This window comes from Colobus angolensis, unplaced genomic scaffold, assembly GCF_000951035.1.
Source record: "Colobus angolensis palliatus isolate OR3802 unplaced genomic scaffold, Cang.pa_1.0 Scaffold90, whole genome shotgun sequence".
Taxonomy (NCBI): domain Eukaryota; kingdom Metazoa; phylum Chordata; class Mammalia; order Primates; family Cercopithecidae; genus Colobus; species Colobus angolensis.
The window spans coordinates 3,909,063-3,931,473 of record NW_012122932.1 but is presented as its reverse complement, the minus strand read 5'-3'; the positions used below and the strand labels follow the sequence as shown (position 1 = coordinate 3,931,473).

At 44.2% G+C, this 22,411-nt stretch overlaps 1 protein-coding gene across 1 annotated transcript in view; it reads right to left on the bottom strand.

Annotated features, from left to right (window-relative positions):
• The window catches only part of ARHGEF37 (Rho guanine nucleotide exchange factor (GEF) 37), a 50,049-nt gene that overhangs the window by 18,812 nt on the left and 8,826 nt on the right, over positions 1-22,411 (bottom strand). Inside the window, exons 2-4 of the mRNA XM_011931535.1 lie at positions 14,312-14,508; positions 11,700-11,823; positions 4,010-4,157 (exon numbers count right to left, since the gene is read on the bottom strand). Of these exons, the coding sequence (XP_011786925.1) occupies positions 4,010-4,157; positions 11,700-11,823; positions 14,312-14,497 (458 nt within the window). The 5' untranslated portion in view covers positions 14,498-14,508. The remainder of the gene's footprint in view (positions 1-4,009; positions 4,158-11,699; positions 11,824-14,311; positions 14,509-22,411) is intronic.

Genomic DNA, 22,411 nt, shown 5'->3' with positions numbered 1-22,411 from the left:
GCCATAGTTTAAGATCAATCCAGGAAAGAAACTCTGCAGCCATTAAAAAAACACTGTGCTGGGCACAGTGGCTCATGCCTATAATCCTAGCACTTTGGGAAGCCAAGGTGGGCAGATTGCTTGAGTCCAAGAGTTTGAGACCAGCCTGGGCAACATAGTGAAACTCCGTCTCTACAAAAATGAGTTAGGTGTGGTGGCACACACCTGTAGTCCAAACTATTCAGGAGACTGAGGTAGGAGGATCAAGGCTGCAGTGAGCTGAGATAACAACACTGTACTCCAGCCTGGGTGACAGAGTGAGACCGTCTCAAAAAAAAAAAAAAAAAAGAAAGAAAGAAAAGAACACTGTAGAAATATCCATGCTATCCTGAAAAGATATTCATTACTACGGTTAAACATAAATGTAAGTTCTAGAACAGCATGTATAGAAGAAGCCTCATAAAAATTCTATCTGTCAGACAGGAGCTGTGGCTCACGCCTGTAATCCCAGCACTTTGGGAGGTCAAGAATGGCAGATCACGAGGTCAAGAAATCGAGACAATCCTGGCTGACATGGTGGAACCCTGTCTCCACTAAAAATACAAAAATTAGCCGGGCGTGGTGGTGCACTCCTATAGTCCCAGCTACTTGGGAGGCTGAGGCAGGAGAACCGCTTGAACCCGGGAGACAGAGGTTGCAGTGAGCTTAGATTGCACCACTGCACTCCAGCCTGGGAGACAGAGCAAAACTCTGTCTCAAAAAAAAAAAAAAAATTACATCTATCTATCCAATCATCTATCTATCTGTTCATCTCTCTCTCTCTCTCTCTATAAATATACAGTAGAAAATCTGGATGGAAAACATTACTAGGGGAATGGACTTTTACGTTTTTACTTTATATACTTGTGTGTTGTTGGAACTTTCCTTTTGTTCAATAAGCATATGTTGCTTTTATATTTAAAACGAACACACCTAGCTGATAAAGGAAAGCAAAGAAGATTATTTGCCTTCTCCAAACTCTGCTGCCTCAGCCATCATTCTGGAACTGCAGTGCTTTGCGCTGGACAGGTCCATCTCTGCAAGGCTGCCTTTTCCACCCTGACGGCTCTACCATTAGGACAGTCCTACCTAGGGCAGAGCTTCCTGCCCACTGCCAAGGCGAGTTTTTTATTCCCTTGGCTCTTAGATGGGAAGAGTTGCCTTAAAAGACAGAATGAATATCCCACCCAAATAAAGGGTGGGGTCAGCATGCATTTTGAAATCCCAAGGAATCTAATAACCTGGTGCCATCTATCCTAGCAGACTGAGAAAGAACTAGTTACGGCTGGCGTGGCGATTCTTATTGGCCAGGCTCTGGAAAGTAATGCCTGGCATTTAACAGGCAGGGACCAGGTACACTGGATGTCTTGCAACGACAGTCCTGAACTACAGAGAATTGTTCCATGTCTCACATGTCCCCTTGAACATTCAGAGACTGCACAAAGGCCCCGAAATGTGCCACACTTCTAAAAACCTAAAAATGTTTATCACTCTTGGACTCTATCCAGTCATATATCATAATACTGGGAATTACTATGACACTACCTTTTATAAATCCCATTTCAACGATGTTATTTCATTCTTTCTCTTATCATAAACAAGGAAGTCAGGTTTATTGTCACTGTCATTCTGTGCTCTTTCTTTTTTTGTACTTTTGTACAGAACAGCTTCCGATATCTCTTTCTTTAAATCCAGACTTATTAATTATAAGTAGCTGCAAGCATCTGATGGCTTCCTTATATCTTTTAGTAGTGGTGTCCAAGGATATGCACACTGAACTATATAGTATTTTATTGGAATGATTTTCCTTTTATTTCTCCTTTATATTGAAGTCATTATATTGATTTTTTTCAGTTACATATATAGGTAGGAGAGATTTATTTATACATATATTTCAGGATATGTCTCAGGATAGTAAATTTATGTAATATTTGTTATAACAAGGGAGCATGGCACTGATAAAATTGAGAACTACAGTGTGGTCTCAGAGAAAATAGAATCCCTGCCTAGCCGAGATAACTATAATATGTAGGATTCATTGAGTGTCACTCATGTGCAATGAATCAATGCCCCATGCAGGGCTGTTATTCCTCCCACCCTACACATAAGGAAACTAGGTCTTGAGACATAAAATGGCTCTCTCATGTCCAGGGGCCAAGCCACATCCACCACCATGTAACCTGGCTCCAGAGCCCATGAGCAAAACCCAGCTGGCCTGGCTAGAAAAGACCAAAGCGCAGAGGATGTAGTAAACAGCAGCTTCTGAGCAACCAGGGCTCCCGCACACCATGTTTATTAAATGTCTGAGCTAGATGCCAGCGCTGAACTCTTGAGAGATGTTACATCTCAGTTTCTGGCGTCTCTCAAAAAATCAGAGGCTCTGGCCACAATAGACCCTCATTTCTACATGGCAGCTGAGGCAGATGGTTTGCAAAAAAATCACTGCAATTATTCCTCTCCTAATCTCTACAAGCCTTTGTCACTTTGAAGCTCCTGCTACCAAGAAATGGAGTTTATTTCTCCACCCCTTAAGTATGGGCTGGCCTTAGGACTTCATTTGAATGATGATGTGCCAGTTCCCAGCTAAGACCTCTAGATGCCAAGCCCTCCCCACTGCCCTTAGAACCTTAGACCACGATGTGAATAAGCTAGCCTACGGGAAGCTGAGAGACCATGGAACCACAGGTGAGGCAGCTCCCAGATACATGAAAAAACCCAGCCAGGATCAGCAAAGCTGACCTGCAGGTGACTGCAGATATTTGAGGGTGCTAATGATTCCAGGAGAATCATTTACTGAGTACACCTAAATTGCTAATATGCAGAAGTGTGAGCTAAATCAATGTTTATTTTAAGCCACTACATTTTGGGGGTGGTTTGTTATCTAGCAAAAGCCACTTGATAGAGCAACAATCAGCTAAGCTGTGCTGCAGCTGCACGCTACACGGGGTCTGTTGCCTCTAGTTTGCGCAGCCTCCACTTCTCCCTTTTGTCTCATCTCTGGCACCTGCTTCCCTTTATGTCTGTAAACTATAGAAATATATTTAGTGACCTTTGCAGAAGTCTGTTTGTAAGACCCATGAAGGATGAATAAAAGGGGGAAATAAGTACAGTTTTTTTGGAAGCAGAGAGGGACTAGGACATGGGTTCTTGAAAAGGAGACTTTAGGCGTGAGCCACTGCGCCCAGCCAGATATTTTTTACTGTAAAAATTTTGATGTTTTAAAGTTTTTGAATCATGTAATCATGTTACCCATTCGAAAATTTAAATTTGAAGACACACTCTCTACATGTTTCTACCTGGGGCTTCTACCCACTGGTGTTAATTCTAGGTTATGAGTCCACCAGGGACTGGTGATTCTGTCCCTTTTCCATGTGGTAGGACTTCAGTCACTGGTAGAGAGGGATCCTCAGGTGACACACACCTGCTTCTCATCACTATGGGAACACATGGGACCCTCATCTCACTGCCCTTTCCTGTGCTAGTCATGAGCACTGTTCCCAAATGTTTCCGCTTCTCCAACTCTGGACATGTGGTAGGATGGCATGCCCTGCCTCCTGGTTGTTGAATGAAGCTATGATGAGTCCTGGCCCATGAATTACAAGAAGTGATTAATATTATTTCTGGGCCAGAGCATTCAATTGCCAGCGTTAGACTCTCCAGAGCTCTTTTGTCTTAAGCCACAGTTACTGGCAACATTCCAGACAGTGGCTGCTGTGAGTGTGGGTCCTGGGGTGAGGATGACAAAGAGCAGAACCCCAAGTCAGCCTTCAATGGAGCAAAAGGAAGACATAAACCTTTGTTGTTTGAAACCACTGAGATGTGGGAGCTGTTTGTCCCTGCAGCACAGCCTGCCCTATCCTGACTAACACAGGCGCTGACAGAGCAACACTCCTGAAGCAGCATGAATGGCATGAAAAAGGGGTGAGACCGTAGCTACCCCTGACCTGGGTCAGTGGGGCAGGAACGAGTGCTCACTGACTGTTCTACTCACACCACCGCCTCGATGATGCCCTGGATGTGCCGCTGCAGCTCCGGCTCCTTCCTGTACGTGTCCACCAGTAGCAAGGCCTGGTCGTAGCTGGCACAGTAGACCTTATAGACTTGCTCCAACTCCTCTTGGAATTCCAGAAATAAGTTACCTGAGGGTGAAGACGCAACAAGGAATCATCAAGGGCATGTCTGTGTGTCCCCTAGCTTGGAACATGGAGGCAGTAAGTAAACCCCTCCAGCTCTCCAGTGAGATTGCTGGGTTTATCAGCATGTTACCATGGGTAAATGACCTCATCTTCCTGACTTTCTGGTTTTTTTCATCTTTTCACAAGGTTGTTCTGAGGACTGAGTGACAGAATGATATACATCTTAGGCTGGGACCCTGTGAGCACTTACTAAATGGTAGCTGTAGTCATACCAGGAATATTAATAATGCTCACATTTGGACAGTGCTTTATAGTACAGAAAGCACACTCATAACCATGAGCTCTTTTTTTTTTTTTTTTTTTTGAGACAGAGTCTCGCTCTTTTTCCCCAGGTTGGAGTGCAGTGGCGCAATCTTGACTCACAGCAACCTCTGCCTCCTGGGTTCAAGCGATTCTCCTGCCTCAGCCTCCTGAGTAGCTGGGGTTACAGGCGTATGTTACCATGCCCGGCTAAGTTTTGTATTTTTAGTGGAGACGGGGTTTTACCATGTTGACCAGGCTGGTCTTGAATTCCTGACCTCAGGTGATCCACTTCCCTTGGCCTGCCAAAGTGCTGGGATTACAGGTGTGAGCCACCACGCCCAGCCGCTCATTTTATCTTTACAATTAAAGACAAAACGTGTGACAAGCACAACGATAAATCCCCAATTTACAAAGACATGCTGCAGCATAACACAACTGGTTACGGTGTGGGCTTGGATTCGAGGGAACTAGGGCCAGATCTCCAGCAACCCCTTCCCAGTTGTGTAACCTGAGGCAAGTGTTTCACTCCTCTGGCTCTCTATTTTCTCATGTATGGAATGCAAATAGAAACAGTACTTATGGCCGGGTGTGGTGGGTCACGCCTATAATTCCAGCACTTTGGGAGGTCAAGACGGGTGGATCATGAGGTCAGGAGTTCCAGACCAGCCTGGCCCACATGGTAAAACCCTGTCTCTACTGAAAATACAAAAATTAGCCAGGTATGATGGTGTGTTCCTGTAGTCCCAGCTACTCTTGGGAGGCTGAGGGAGAACTGCTTGAACCTGGGAAGCAGAGGTTGCAATAAGCCGAGATTGCGCCACTGCACTCCAGCCTGCACAACAGAGCAAGATTCCATCTCAAAACAAAACAAAACAAAATTGTTTGCGTATTTGTTATTTTTAATCCCCATCCTCGTATGTCCCTGGGCCTACCCTTTCCCAGTGTCGGTTCAGCTGATGCCTAGCAAGAACTCCCAGGAGAAGCCCCTAGAGCCGGACAGAACATGACCACCAGAAACTGTATGTAATATATTTATTATATACATATGATAAGTGCCATGAATTAAAACGAAGCCAAATAAAGAGTTAGAAAATGGTGGGGGATGTACTTGGGGAAGGCCTCTCACAAGATGTAAATGTCTGCCAGAGAGGCAGAGGTAACCAGCCCTGGGAACAAGCAAGGGAAGAGCAGCACCCAGTATTAGGGAAGGACACCTGCAGAGGCCCTGAGGCAGGAAAGTGCTGGCCACAAGCGCTATAGCAACAAGGCAAGTGTGGCTGGAGTGGGCGAACAAGGGCATAAAGTAGAGGAAATTAATCTCCAGGTGGATAGTGTCAAAAAATAAAATAGGTTGGGTGCTGTGGCTCACGCCTGAAATCCCAGCATTCTGGGAGGCCAAGGCGGGTGGATCACTCGAGGCCAGGAGTTTGAGACCAGCCTGGCCAACATAGCAAAACCCCATCTCTACTAAAACAACACAAAAGTTAGCCAGGCGTGGTGGCAGGCACCTGTAATCCCAGCTACTCAGGAGGCTGAGGCAGGAGAACCACTTGAACTCTGGAGGTGGAGGCTGCAGTGAGCTGAGATTGTGCCACTGCACTCCAGCCTGGGTGACAGAGCAAGACTGTCTAAAAAAATAAATTAATTAATTTTAAAAAATAAAAATAAAGTAGAGGAAATAAGCAGGCAACAGAAGCCAGATCATGCAGGGTCTCAAAGTAAGTGAAGTGCAGTAAGGGATTCAGGTTTCATTCTAATGGTAGCAGGAAGCAACTGGAGGGTTTTGAGCAGCGGTGACAGGATCTGATTTCTGCTTAAAAGGATCACGCTGGTGCTCAATTTCAGCATCATATACACTAAAATTGGAACAATATAGAGATTAGCATGGCGCCTCTGCAAAAATGACATGCAAATTTGCGAAGCATTCCATATTTTCAAAACAGAAACTGATGAGATTAGTGACCTAGAGAAGGTGGACGGACTTGAGAGGAAGTAGTGAGGGTGAAGAAAAATATATTAACCACAAGAAGGCAGGTGGGGAACCAGGGACCACAGGAAGCCCAGCTGACCCTACTGCCTGCCAAAGCCATGGGCTAGACCTGTGACCTAGACAAGGTCTGTGTTGGGACACATCAGTTGGCGGCCAGAGGTGCAAGTTCTCAGCAAAGATTCCCATGGGGAGATCGCCGTCCCTGGGCCTACCCTTTCCCAGTGTCGGTTCAGCTGATGCCTAGCAAGAACTCCCAGGAGAAGCCGCTAGAGCCGGACAGAACATGACCACCTGAAACTGCAGCCAGGAAGAAGCTGTGTGAGAGAGAGATCAGCCAACTGCAGAGACGGCCCTGCTAGGCGATAGCTTGGGTGTGGCCCAAGTTCCCACACTCTCCTCAACATGGGTGTGTCCTCGGGAATGAGACAGACATGCCAAGGAAATTGTCATACCGGTGTGGCCAGGGGCAAGGGTGTTTCAGTAACTAAAGGACGGAGGAAAGTGAACTCCCAGAGAACAGAGTGGTCCAAAGAGGCAAGAATGCCAATTACACCAAAGGAAAGGCTTGTTTCCTCTCTGCTTGTCCTTCTCCAGTCACAGATTAGCAAACAATTTATTCCTAGCGTCAAAGGGGGCACTTTATCTCTAGCTGGGATTAGTTGGAAAGGAGAGAAAGGGAAGCAGCATGGTCAAGACCTAGGGCTCTAGAAGAGCTGGGTTCAAATACTAACTGCCTGGTCAAACTGTGTGACCTTGGGAAAGTTACTTAGCCTCTCTGAGCCTCAGAGATGTCTTTGGTAAAATGGAGGTTATTAATAATAATCAACAAGTAATGATGTTATGAGAACTCAAAGAGCTTCAGGTTAAGTACTTGGCATCATTGTTGACACAGAGATGGATACTGTTTTCAAGCTCATTTTAAGGTGGCAGTAACTGGGAATCAGAAAGGAAAGAGCTTGTGGGTGGCAGGACCTTGTTAGTCAGATTCCAAAGCTTCTGCTATAACCACTAGACCTACAGTGCTCAAATATAGTAGTCACCAGCCACACGTGGCTATTGGGCACTTGAAATATGGTGAACCCCAAATGCGATGTGCTGTCAGTGTAAAAGATACTGGATTTCAAAGACTTCATTAAAACAAAAGTAATGAATGATGAATGTTTATACTGATTACATGTTGAAATATTATTTTGGATCTATTGAGTTAAATAAAAGATATCATTAAAATTAATTTCAGTTGTTTCTTTAATTTTCTTAATGTAGCTACTTGAAAATTTTAAATATTTGTAGCTAACATTATATTTCTCTCTCTCTTTTTTTTTTTTTTGAGATGCAGTCTTGCTCTGTTGCCCAGGCTGGAGTGCAGTGGCACAATCTCGGCTCACTGCAACCTCCACCTCCTGGATTCAAGCAATTCTCCTGCCACAGCCTCCCAAGTAGCTGGGATTACAGGTGCCCACCAACATGCCCAACTAATTTTTGTATTTTTAGTAGAGATGGGGTTTCACTGTGTTGGCCAGGCTGGTCTCGAACTCCTGACCTCAGGTGATTTATCTGCCTCAGTCTCCCAAAGTGCTGGGATTGTAGGTGTGAACCACCACGCCCAGCCTCCCAAAAATCTTTCAAAATGCTGTTGCTAGGCCAAGAGTTTGCAACCAGGCTGACCAACATGGCGAAACCCAGTCTCTACTGAAAATACAAAAATTAGCTGTGCGTGGTGGCACACGCCTGTAATCCCAGCTACCTGGTAGGCTGAGACATGAGAATCGCTTGAACCCGGAAGGCAGAGGTTGCAACGAGCCAAGATCACACCACTGTACTTTAGCCTGGGCGACAGAGAGAGACTCTGTCTCAAACAAAAAAAATGCTGTTGCTGCCCTACTGGGGAAAGGGCTCTCCTTGCATAGCAAGGCCTAGGGGCTAGAGGCGGAATAGAGAGACAGTAGGCAGGAGCCAGAGCGGCCTGACCTGGCACATAGTTGCACTGAGGAGAAGAAAAGCCATGTGGGTTATCTGGGCCTCTTTTTGGCAACCACAAGAGACAAGGGATGAGAAGGGTATTTTCTGCAGACTCTGTGAAGGCCAGGGAACAGGACTGCCAAATTTGCAGGGGAGAGAGGAATACAGGATGCTCTGTTAAATTTGAATTTTAGATAAACAATGAATAATTTTTTAGCATAAGCATGTCCCATATTTTAACTGGAAACCCTACAGTGAAGCAGTGAGGACAGCTCATGGACATGTCACCAGGTGTGATCAGGAGACAAGTAGCCTTTTGGCTCTGTGGGTCCAGCAAGAAGGCAGACTGAGAAATGAAGACCTTTACAAGGAACCTCACCAAATCTCAAACATGTAGCTATAGAAGAGCCTGAGCTCAAAGTCCTTAGACCTTAGAATGTTTTCAGCCTGGGGCTATATCAATTTCCATTCAAATAAGTGTTCATTATTAACAGAAATAATGATCAAATGATAAAAGAGAAAATACCTGTAAGAACATCTATAGGTACTTTTAAATTTTTTTTATTTTTGAGACAGAGTCTCACTCTGTCACCCAGGCTAGAGTACACTGGCAGGATCTCAGTTCCCTGCAACCTCCGCCTCCCGGGTTCAAGCAATTCTTGTGCCTCAGCCTCTCACGTAGCTGGGATTACCAGTGTGTGCTACCACACCTGGCTAATTTTTGTATTTTTGATAGAGATGGGGTTTCACCATGTTGGCCAGGGTGGTCTCGAACTCTTGACCTAGGTGATTCGCCCGCCTTAGCTTCCCAAAGTGCTGGGATTATAGGTATGAGTTACCATGCCCAGCCTACAGATACTTTTAAAAATCTTGTTCTTTAATTTTGCATTCCTTTATCATTTATAGGGAGTAGTAACTCACTCACATTGCTATTTTAGTAAAGAACTATATTTTCAAAGGAATGATAAACACACAATACACAGGCTTTAGTCTCACCTTCTACCATGCAGAAGCAATTCAGTGTAGCAGTTGAGAGCTCTGACTCTCAGGGCCAACTACCTGCATTCAAATTCTGGCTCTGCCCCTAGCTGCGTGACTAAGCAGGTTATTGCCTCTCTCTGTGCCAAAGATTCCTCAACTGTAAAATGACATAATGGTATCTACATTTCAGGGTTATTTTGAGATGAAGTGAATTAATATATGTACATAAGAACAGTGCTTAGCATTTTGTAAACACTTCGAAAGTAGGTTTTTAAGATTTGTTTGTGTATTTAGGCCAGGCACGGTGGCTCATGCCTGTAATCCCAGCACTTTGGGAGGTCAAGGCGGGCAGATCACCTGAGGTCAGGAGCTCGAGACTAGTCTGGACAACATGGTGAAACCCCATCTCTACTAAAAATACAAAAATTAACCAGGTGTGGTGGTGCGCACCTGTAATCCCAACTACTCAGGAGGCTGAGGCAGGAGAATCGCTTGAACCTGGGAGGCAGAGGTTGCAGTGAGCTGAGATCATGCCACTGCACTCCAGCCTGGGTGACAGAGTGAGACTCCATCTCAAAAAAAACAAAAAACAAGAAACAAAAAAACCCCACAAAGCTTTTTTTGCATGTTTGTTGTTTTTAATCCCCATCCTCATCATTCATGTTCGGGAAAGGTTAGAAGATTGGTGGTATAAAAGCCAGGGGCACTTGGGTGGTCACAGCACTGGGTACCTTCATCTCCTCCTCCTTTCTGCCACTGTAGTGAATCTGGCACCCACCCATTCCCCTATATCTCCTGACTCCACTAGGAAACCCCTCACCATGGGAATCCTGGCAGCAGATGGGATGAGACAGAAGGAGACAGGTATGAGGTTTGCGCCCACTCCTCCTTTCTTTCTGCTGTGGTCATCCTAATCATTTCAGAATAAGAAGACTATCCTCCTCAGGAGGCTGAGGCAGGAGGATCCTTGAGGCTGGAAGGTGGAGGCTGTAAGTGAGTCATGATTGCTCCATTGCACTCTAGCCTGGGCAATAGAGTGAGATCCCATCTCAAAAAAAAAAAAAATTAAACCAAAGGAGACTATACTCATTTCTCATCTGGGCCACAACTGATCTCACTTGCTTCCACTCTCACCACCCCCTCATAATCCATTGTCCACAACAGCCAAAGAGATCTTTGAAAAACATAAATCAGCCGGGTGTGGTGGCTCACGCCCGTAATCCCAGCACTTTGGGAGGCCAAGGCAGGCAGATCAAGAGGTCAGGAGTTCAAGACCAGCCTGACCAATATGGTGAAACCCTGTCTCTACTAACAATACAAAAAGTAGCCAGGCATGGTGGCGGGCACCTGTAGTCCCAGCTACTCAGGAGGCTGAGGCAGGAGAATCACTTGAACCCAGGAGGCAGAGGTTGCAGTGAGCCAAGATTGCGCCACTGCACTCCAGCCTGGGCGACAGAGCAAGACTCCGTTTCAAAAAAAAAAGGAAAAGAAAAACATAAATCAAACCATGTTACTTCCCCACTCAAAACTGTCCAATGGCTCCCCATCACAGTTAGAATAAACTCCAAACTCCTTGCCATGATCTATAACACTGTGCATGATCTGGTCCTTGTGCGCCTCTTCTATCTTATCCCCTGACAGTCTCCCCTCACTAATTTCCCTGGAGCCACATCAATCTTCCGTCTGTCCTTTAAACGTTATGGACTGATCCTTGCCTTAGGGCCTTTGCACAACTATGCTCTCTACTCTCCCTTCAGATATTCTCAAGGCTAGCTCCTTCCTGACACTCAGATCTCAGTTCATATGTTCCCTCCTCCAGAGGCCTTCCCTCACACCCAGAAGTTACCACAACTATTTATCGCCTTCAAATTACAAATTATTACCTACAATTCTGTTGTTTGTCTGTTTATCTTCTGTCTCTGTCACTAACTTGTCAACTCCATGAGAATAGAAGCTCAGACTCTCTTGTTGATGCTTTGCCTGCACACTGCAGATGCTCAGTAAATAACAGTTGGATGAATGAATGTGAAAGAGACACAGACTAAACATTTAGCTGCATCACTAACAATTCTGTGACTGTGAGGATGTTCCTCTCAGTCTCTGGGGCTCAGTCTCTGTAAAGTAATGGGACTGGACTAGTTGTTATTTGAGGGCCCTGCTGGCTCTGATAGGTTGTGTTTTGGAGATCCCCAAAACAGACTGCCATTGAGCTACATTTCCCTGGAACTCTGGAGACAGTTAAGCAGTGACCACTCGCTGAGAACAACTGCACAAGAATCTAAGGCTGACAGCTCCTTAGGTTTTTTGCTTACCAACTAGCTGCACTTGTTCCTCTTTCTTGGAGGCTGTCTCCTGTAGATCATGAAGGAATCTGCTGTTCACCTTGATGATATCATCAATGTTTGAGAACAGGACATCCAGATCTCCCTGTGGCAACTGGAAGGAACAAAGAAGCCATGGGAGGTGGTTAAGAGTTCCACAGAGTGTATTTGCAGACTTTCGAGATTAGGACAGAACACTCACACCATTCCCATCACTCTTGAGAAGACTGGCTGCCCCAGTGAAATTCTGCAAGGATTTTGAAACGTTAAAAATTGAGTATTTTCATTACTTTACAAGAAGAGAGGAACAGATGGAGTACTCAGTGTGGAAGGAAAGCTGAACCGGGGTTTTCGCCTAGGTCTGCTGCCAGCTGTCTTCTCTCAGTTTCCCCATCTGTCATCGAAGGGTGAGAAGTTAGACTTCTTTCCAGCTCTGACATACTTGGCACCTACCACCATCACCTCAAGATGCATTCTCTGGACCCTATTAACCACGCTATACCGCTGTTTAAAAAGATGCAGGACATCTATACAAATGCACAAGCAGTGAAGGATGTGCTGGACACACACTCAAGTGGGAAAGCTAACTGCAGAACAATATCTAGAGTCTGCTCTTGTTTTTGTTAAAATAAATAACAATATACACAGTCATGCACTGCATAATAACATTTTAATCAAAGATGGATTGTATATACTAGGGTGATCTCATAGAATTATAATATATTTTTACTGTACCTTTTCTGTGTTTAGACACATAAATACTATTGTCTTGCAGTTGCCTGTAGTATTCAGGACAGTGACATGCTGAACAGATTTATAGCCTAGGAACAATAGGCCACACCGTCCAGTCTATGTGTGTAGCAGGCTATCCCATCTAGGTTTGTATAAGTGCATTCTATGGTGTTCACACACGATGAAATTGCCTAACTATGCATTTCTCAAAACATATCCCTGGTGTTAAGTGACACATGACTGTATTTGCTTGTTTAACGTCTACAGAGAAAAATCCTAATTTCTGGAGGGTAAAATAAAAGAAGCACTTCACTTTCTACATTATCTACTTTGGTATTTCATTCAATGAAGAAAGACTATTTTTAAGTCCAGTATTTATGTGTCAAGACTGGGATATACTCAACTAAACAAAATCTTTGCCCTTATGGACCTCAAATGCGAGGGGATGCTTGAAATGTAGCAAGCAAGAGCCTGCATTATTTCTGAAACCAGAAAAAGAAAATGTAAAAAATCAGCACTATAATAGTAACTCTCACAGTGATAATTTCTCCATGTCACCACCCTGCAAATGAGACAGTTAGAATGTAGGTCATGACTGGGTGTGGTGGCACGAGCTTGTAATCCTAGCTAATCAGGAGGCTGACTTGGGAGGGTGAGATGGGAAGATCACTTGAGCCTGGGAGTTTGAGACCAGTCTGGGCAATGTAGTAAGACCCTGTCTCTTAAAAAAAAAAAAAAAAAGTTTGCCTTGGACTTTCCTGGGTGATCCAAGCCCGAGTCTTGTTCTGGCCTTTTGGGTTCCCCTGCCTGAGGGCCTGCAGGGGCTGTGGTTGGAGACCTGAGGAGGGGATAGAGCCCAGCCCCTCTCCTGTGGCTGAGCAGACCTCTGTGTCCATGACACCTGCCTTCAGGGGACCTGGGGGCTGTGGGTAGGAGTCAGTCCCCTAGAGGCCTAGTAGGGAATCCTTTTGTATCTACACTTTGGGTTTTAGCTTCAAAGCTCCATCAGGTACAGTTCACATTTCAGGATGGGTGGAAAGCTTGAGTGAGGGCTCCCCTGGTTTATCACAGCTCCACCTTCCTTAGAGGGAGAGGGCTGTTGCAGACCCCCCATCCATGCCGCACCAGCTCAGCACTGCCCATCTCGAGGTGATTCCCAAGATTGTTGGTGCCTCCTGGCCTTCCTGCACCAGGCCAAGAGGTACCTCAGAGGTACGCTGGATTCTTTGCCTCTTCTTGGTTGAAGGATCTCTTTATATATGAATGTGTATATATAAATATAAATAATATAAATATAAATGAGAGATCTATTGTCTTCCAGAATTCTGTTAGAGAAGTAAAGAAAAAGCAAATGCTATTGATTTATCTCAGGGTGCCCAAAGAGGCTGTAGTCAATTTTTGGTACTAGGAAAGGCACTAAATGCATTTCCTGACTTTTAAGCATTTCCTTGTTGGAAGCCATAGAGGGCCAGGCCAAGTTGCTGACAGTGACTTTGCAGATCGAATAAAGAGACCCTTGAAGGGCAAGCAGGAAAAAAAAAAAGAAGAAGAAGAAGAATATAGGTCAGTTTAAGCAATCTATTCCAAACTTGAAAAGGGCTTGTTCATTAGCTCCCACAGTTCTCCAGGTGATTATTCCGCTCCCCAGTTAGCCAAGGAATACACTAAGATTCTAAGCCATGCAAGACCTTGCTGAAGGTTGCACGGCCAATAAATGGAAGCACTGGGGCTTACATCCAGGTCTGTCAGACTTCACATCCACCATGCTTCCTTTCTATCAAGCTTGCCCCAGGAATGGATGGGAAATCTCAGAAGCTGGGACCCACATTTGCCCCCATAAAGACAGGTTGTACGTGACCCTACCCAAGTACCTGCTGGAGGCGGCTCCTGATGTCAGAGGCACAGAGCTGGAGCATGTGCAAGTAGGAGACCTCAGTGTCGATGAGCTCCTGGACAGCCAACCTCTGATGAAGCAGCGATCTGTCCTCGGAGGTCCTACCTTCCCCATCCAGACTCCCTGACCTGCAGGACGGCTCGTCGGCTCCATGCTTGGCCATGTCAGCAGGTTCTGGGAAAAGCAAAACCATCCCCACTCACTTTCGGGAAGAACTATTGGGACATGCTGTCTCTAATTCAATGACAATTTCTCATCAAGAGGCCTAAAAACATCTTAAGCTGCAAACAGAGTCCAGATGAACTGTTTATTAGCATTTGTAGGCAGTACCTGCACAATATTGAAAGGTAGGTAACAGCTCTGATAATTCTTGACATTTTAGGCGGTGGCTCACGCCCGTCATCCCAGCACTTTGGGAGGCCAAGGTGGGCAGATCACCTGAGGTCAGGAGTTCAAGACCAGCCTGGCCAACATGGTGAAAGTCCGTCCCTATTAAAAATATAAAAATTAGCCAGGTGTGGTGGCAGGCGTGCCTGTAGTCCCAGCTACTCAGATACGCTGAGGCAGGAGAATCACTTGAACCTGGGAGGCAGAGGTTGCAGTGAGCCGAGATCACACCACTGCACTCTAGCCTGGGCAACAAGGCAAAACTCTGTTTCAAAAAAAAAGTTTCAAAATAGATAATTCTTGACATTTTAAATTCATTTCCCAGGACTCAGACAATGTGCTTGCCTGGCTTTTCTTCTATTTCCAATTCAGCTCTTGACCTAGATTTCTTTATCTGGTGCAGCTGAATCTCTTTCACCCTCTCCCAGTGGTCCCGCTACACCCCATCCTACCAGCTACCCCATTCAGGCCTTACTACCCATCGCCTGGGCTATTTCTACAGCCCCCAGAGTCATCCTTCCTAATCCACACTCCTCTCCTGCCACCACCACACCCATTCTTTCTGGACACGCTTTCAGGTTAAACTCCCTGAAACAACGCATGTGAACATGGTGTGCCCTGCTGTAAGACTTTAGTAGCTTCCTGCTGCTCAGTGGTCTGATTCCAACCTCATTTCCCCTTCACAGACTGCACTCCAGGCTCTAACTATATTTCCTCTTCACAGGTGGTACTGCAGTGGAAAGACAGTTGAGCGCTCTTCTCCATACTTGCATTGGCATTTCCTGCTTTTGTACCTGCCATGCTCCCTCCTGTGTTCCTATTCCCCAATATTTACTTCTCTAAAGCCACTCTTGATCCTCCCCTCATTTCTCACTCCCACCAGCTGCACTTTTCTTCTCTGAAACTCCTACAGTCCTTTATCTCTAACTTTTAAAGTATCAAGGGCCAAGGTGCAATGGCTCATGCCTGTAATCCCAGCACTTTGGGAGGCCAACGTGGGCAAATCACCTGAGGTTGGGAGTTCGAGACCAGCCTGGCCAACATGGTAAAAATGCATCTCTACTCAAAATACAAAAATTAGCCAGGTGTGGTGGTGCACACCTGTAATTCCAGCTACTTGGGAGGCTGAGGCAAGAGAATCGCTTGAACCCAGGAGGTGGAGGTTGCAGTGAGCCGAGATTGCACCACTGCACTCCAGCCTGGGTGACAGAGCAAGATTCCATCTCAAAATAATAATAATAATAATAATAATAAAGTGTTAAGGGCAATACCATGGACAAGATGATCTGAAAAACTTTCCTACCACAAAACACTTAGGAATGCTAGATCAGCTATAATAAACTTTTAAATAAACTTTTTAACTGCATGACAGATCATGTAAGAGAGGAAAATAAATCACTAGGGCCCTCAAACAGGGAGTTGAAAACCAGGATGGGGAGCAGCTGACCTGATGCAGCTGTGGCCCAAAGTAGAGGGGTGGGTAGGGAAGACACCATTTGAAACTCAGTGAACCAGAGACTTGGGCATTAGTGCCAGGTAGGAACAGGAGACAATCTCCGTCACAGAACTGAGACCCCCTACCACAAGGACTTCTGTGAAATGGTGGATCAGAAAAAAAAAAACAACAACATGCAGCCATCCACACAGAAGATGACAAAGACAGTTCATCCCAGTTCTGGGTGAGGAATTGGATTCTGGGTGAGGAGAAAAAGTCTCCATAACATAAATTCATAACAACACACCTGCCTTCACTGGGTTTAAGTCCAAATCAATGGTATACATGTGCTCCAGGTGGCCCAAAGCTAAGAAATTTATACAAAAAGAAATCCTGGATTCTGAGTGGCCATAACAAAATAAAATGTTTCCAGAAGGACACGTCTTTAACCTAGGCCACAGCTAACCATGTCCTGAAGATGAGTTTACAATAAAAAATTGTAAGAATGCCCCTGTGACTGAGAACCAGCAGAAACAACAAGAGCAGGAGTAGACCCCAAGAGTATCAAATAACCAACAAGTCAGACACAGGCCAAAACAGAAATGGGGAAAGAGGAAAGACACTAGGACAAAAAATAGAGACCTGTATAATGTTTTACCAGTACCAAATATGCCTGGGCACAGTGGCTCATGTCTGTAATCCCAGAACTTTGGGAGGCCAAGGCGAGAGGCTTATTTGAGCCCAGGAGTTCAAGACCAGTCTGGGCAACATAGTGAGACTTCGTCTAACAACAACAAAAAAATTTTTTTCATTAGGCAGGCATGGTGGTACATGCCTGTGGTCCCAGCTACTCAGGAGGCTGAGGTAGGAGGATTGCTTGAGCCCAGGAGGTGGAAGTTGCAGTGAGCCAAGATTGCCCCACTGCCCTCTAGCTTGAGTGACAGAGCGAGACCCTGTCTCAAAAAAACAAAAAACAAAAAACTGTGGATACAGTAAGATACACAATTGTTACACAACGTCCCTCATGTTGCTTTTCACCTAATTCGCTCCAGTCCCCATCCCATCCTCACCCTTGGCAACCACAAATCTGTTCTCCATTTCTATAATTGTGTCCTTTCCAGAAATGCATGTAAATGGAATCACACAATATGTAATCTTTTAGGATTGGCTTTATTCAATCAGCATAATTTCCTGGAGATTCACGTATATTGTGGGTATCAATAGTTGTAGTTCCTTTTTATTGCTGAGTAGCTGAGATGCTTTATTTGTTTAAAAAAAAGTACAAAGGAAACATGGCAAAAATGTTAAAGCTAGGAGGTAAGTACATGGGTATTTGTTGTTTTGTGCTTTGTTATTTTCTGAATGGTTAAAATACTTCATAATATTTAAAATGGCACAGATCCTGTGTAACCTTGTATTCACGGTGCTCACTTTCCCGGCTAGACACTAAGCTCTTGGAGGCAAGATGAGCACCTATTTATCTTGTATTCTCCTCTGTGCCTCACCAGGCCAATGATTAACACTATTTGCTACATAAAAGGTTCCTGTGGCTGTATTAGTAGTTGTTGAAGTTTCTGTCTTAGTCCAAAAGCATTGTCCCATGGATTGGAGAGTACATAAATGGGTGTTTGGGGAGGGTAGGGATGTACAGAGGGCAAAAGCCCAGAAAGATCCTGGAACAGATCTGTCTGATGCACAGCTCTATTCTAGCTCCTGAACACACCCCGTGATCTGCTGATTTGTCCCTGGCCTGAACTGCAACATTCACTACCTGTGCAGCTTCTCTAGAAAGATCCCCATAGAATTTCAGAAAAGCTATTCAGGTGCCACAACTCAAAGCTGTTGCTAAATAAATAAAATCATGACAAATACTTTACAGAGAACTACTAAAGACTTAAAATAGCATTAATTTGCACTTACGTTAACTGTAATCTAGACCTCCTAGCAGGCCTGGCAAAACCTCTCTGTAGCAGCATGTGTTATCCCTTAGATTATAGCTTGTGTAATGGAAAAAACCACATTGTTATTTCTTTAAAAACATCATACCCTTATTTGATCATTACACATTGTATACAGGTATCAAAATATCACGTATATTCCCCAACTATTATATGTCCATTTAAAATAGCATGAAAAATAAACTAATAATTGTTTAAAGGAAAAAATCTATATTATTGAGCAATAAAAGAAATGAAGTACAACTGACCCTTGAACAGCATGGGTTTGACCGCATGGATCCAGTTACACACAGAATTTCTCCTGCCTCTGCCAACCCTGAGACAGCAAGGCCCACCCCTCCTCCTCCTCAGCCTACTCAACACAAAGCCCACAAGGATGAAAACCATTATGATGATGCACTTCCACTCAGTGAATAGTAAACATATTTTCTCTTCTCCATGATTTTTTAAATAACATTTTCTTTTCTCTAGTTTACTTTAAGAATATAGTATAGAATACATATAACATATAAAATATGTGTTATTCAACTGTTTATATTATCAGTAAGGCTTCCAGTGAACAGTGGGCCATCAGTGGTTAAGTTTTTGGTGAGTCAGAAGTTATAGGTGGATTTTCCACTGCACAGATTGGTGCCCCAACGCCCATGTTGCTCAGTGATCAACTGTATTGATATGTCCTACAACATAAATGAATCTTAAAAACATTATGCTTAGTGAAAAAAGGCAATCACAAAGGACCAAGTATTTTATTACTGCATTTATATGAAATGACCAGAATAAGCAAATCTATAGAAACAGATAGAAAGATTGGCAACTGCCTAAGGCTGAGGGGACGGAGAATTGGGAGTTTGGAGCTGAAGGGTGCAAGGTTTTCTGGGGAAATGATGAAAATGTTCTAAACTGATTGTGGTGATGGTTGCACAAGTCTGTGAATATACTAAAAACCACTGATTTGTACACTTGATTTAAATGGGCAAACCATATGATATGAATTATAGCTCAATAAAGCCATTACCAAAACAATTTTATAGAATATCAAATGCTGGCAAGAATGTGGAGAAATTGGATCTCTTATACACTGCTGGTGAAAATATAAAATGCCTGGGTACAGTGGCTCATGCCTGTAATCCCAGCACTTTGGAAGGCTGAGGCGGGTGGATCCCTTGAGGTCAGCAGTTCGAGACCAGCCTGACCAACATGGCAAAACCCCGTCTCTACTAAAAATATAAAAATTAGCCAGGCTTGGTGGCAGGCGCCTGCAATCCCAGCTACTCAGGAGGCTGAGGCAGGAGAATTGCTTGAACCCGGGAGGCAGAGGTTGTGGTAAGCTGAGATTGTGCCACTATACTCCGGCCTGGATGACAGAGCGAGACTCCATCTCAAAAAAACAAAAATAAAAACAAACAAACAAAAAAACCAAGAAAATGTAAAATGGTACAGCCACTCTGGAAAACAGTTTGTCAGTTTCTTCAAAAATAAAACATACGCTTTCTGTACAACTCAGCAATTGCACATCTGGACATCTAACCCACAGCAGGAGAACTTATGTACAAAAACCTGTACATAAGTGTTCATAGAAACTTTATTTGTAATTTTCAAAAACTGGAAACAACCAAAATTCCATTTAATAGACGATGGCTAAACAAACAGTGGTACATGCACGCCACTGAATACTCAGAAATGGAAAGCAACGAACTGCTGACACAGCAACAACTTGGATGGCTCCAGAGGGCATGACACTATGTGAAAAAAGGCCAATCTTTAAAGGCCACATACTGTGTGATTCCATTTAGTAACAAAGAAAATTGTATAGATAGAGAACAGATTCGTGGCTGTCTGTTAGAGAAGCTGATGGACAGCAGGTGGGTGTGAGTATAAAAGAATAGCAACAGAGAGAACTTTGTGGTGACAGTGCTATTGCCCACAACAGGGAATATTCTGTAATTTAATTTGAGGTGGCAACTACACAAATCTACACATGACAAAATGGAATAGAACAATCAAACACAAACACACATATTATACCAATGCCCATTTCCTGGTTTTGATGTTGTGCTATATTTAAATAAGATGTAACCATTGGGGAAACATGGGTGAACAGTATGAACAGTACAGAGGACCTCCCTGTGCTATTGTTGCAATCTCACCTTGATCTATAATTATTTCAAAATAAAAATTTAAAAGCAAAATATTATACAGATGCTCTTCAACTTACAATGAGGTTATGTCCTGATAAACCCATTATAAGTTGAAAATTGTATAAGTAAAAAATGCATATAATATACCTGTGCCTAGTGAACATCATAGCTTAGCCTAGATTACTTCAAACGTGCTTAGAACACTTACGTTAGCCTACAGTTGCCCCAAATCATCTAACACAAAAATCTGTTTTATAACAAAGTGTTCAATATCTAGAGTAATTAATTGAATACAGTATTGAAATTGAAAAATGGAATAGTTGCATGGGTACTCAAAGTACGGTTTCTATTGAATGTGTATCACTTTTGCACCATTTTACAGTCAAAAATTCATAAAGTTGAATCATCATAAGTCGGGGACTGTCTGTATAGCTTAAGTTATCCACAATCTTAGAAATACTCTCAGGACAAATGCAGCTTCAAAGCCTGGGAGAAGCCAGGCAAATGGTCTCACAACTATCATCCCAGCTACTCAGGAAGCTGAGGAGGGAGGATCACTTGAGTCCAAGAGTTCAAGGCTGCAATGAGCTATGAAGGCACTACTGCACTCCAGCCTGGGCAACAGAGACCCCATCTCTTAAAAAAAGACAAAGGCCGGCCGAGCACGGCGGCTCACACCTGTAATGCTCACACTTTGGGAGGCCAAGGTGGGTGGATTGACTGAGCTCAGGAGTTTGAGACCCCTGGGCAGAAGCAGTAGCTTGCTGCAGAAGTATTAACTCTAGAACATTCAATTTTTTTTTTTTTTTTGACATGGAATACAAAAGTACTAGCTCCTCAGGAGGCTGAGGCAAGAGGATTGTTTTGAGCCCAGGAGGTTGAGGCCACAGAGAGCCATGCACGGCATGGCCATGATTGTGCCACTGCAGCCTGGGCATCAGAGAGAGACACTGTCTCAAAAAAGAAGAAAAGAACTAAAAGAGGTCTTCTGTACTATTCACCCATGTTTCCCCAGTGGTTATATCTTATTTAAATATAGCACAACATCAAAACCAGGAAATGGGCATTGATATAACACATGTTTGTGTTTGATTGTTCTATTCCATTTTATTACGTGTAGATTTGTGTAGCCACCACCTCAATTAAATTACAGAACACAACTATAATCCCAGAACTTTGGGAGGACGAGGCGGGAGGATCACTTCAGCTCAGAAGTTTGAGACCATACTGGGCAATATGGAGAAACCCCACCTCTATAAAAAATACAAAAAAAAATTAGCCAAGTGTGGTGGTACACATCTGTAGTCCCAGCTACTCTGGAGTCTGAGGTGGGAGCCATTCTCCACCTGGGAGGCAGAGGCTGCATTAAGCCAAGAGCCAAGATAACACCACTGCACTCCAACCTGGGCAACAAGAATAAAATAGCCAGGCCAGACGTGGTGGCTCACACCTGTAATCCCAACACTTTGGGAGGCCAAGGTGGGCGGATCATGAGGTCAGGAGTTCGAGACCAGCCTGACCAACGTGGCGAAACCCCATCTCTACTAAAAATACAAAAATTAGCCAGGCATGGTGCTATAATCCCAGCTACTCAGGAGGCTGAGGCAGGAGAATTACTTGAACCTGGGAGGTGGAGGTTGCTGTGAGCGAAGATTGTGTCACTGCACTCCAGCCTGGGCGACAGAGTGAGACTCCATCTCAAAAAAAAAAGTTGAATGATCTGCAGTTAATACTTCTGCAGCAAGCTGCTGCTTCTGACTCTAGAATAGAATAAAACTGAGTTAATTCTCTTTTCTCTCTTCTCTTCTGTTCACACTGGCACAGAGGGATTTGAGCATTCACACATTCATTCAACAAGTATTTGGAGCAGCTACTACATGACAAGCATTTTGCAGGATTCCAGAAATACCAAGATCAGGAAAAAGTGGGTCTACAATTAGGATACGGTATTTAAAATATCTGGTTATTTGTTCCAGGTTTCACTCCACTAAAAGCAGAGAAACTATTTAAATTAAAACATGATGTAGGCCGGGCGCGGTGGCTCACGCCTGTAATCCCAGCAACTTTGGGAGGCCGAGGCGGGCAGATCACGAGGTCAGGAGATCGAGACCATCCTGGCTAACACAGTGAAACCCCGTCTCTACTAAAAATACAAAAAA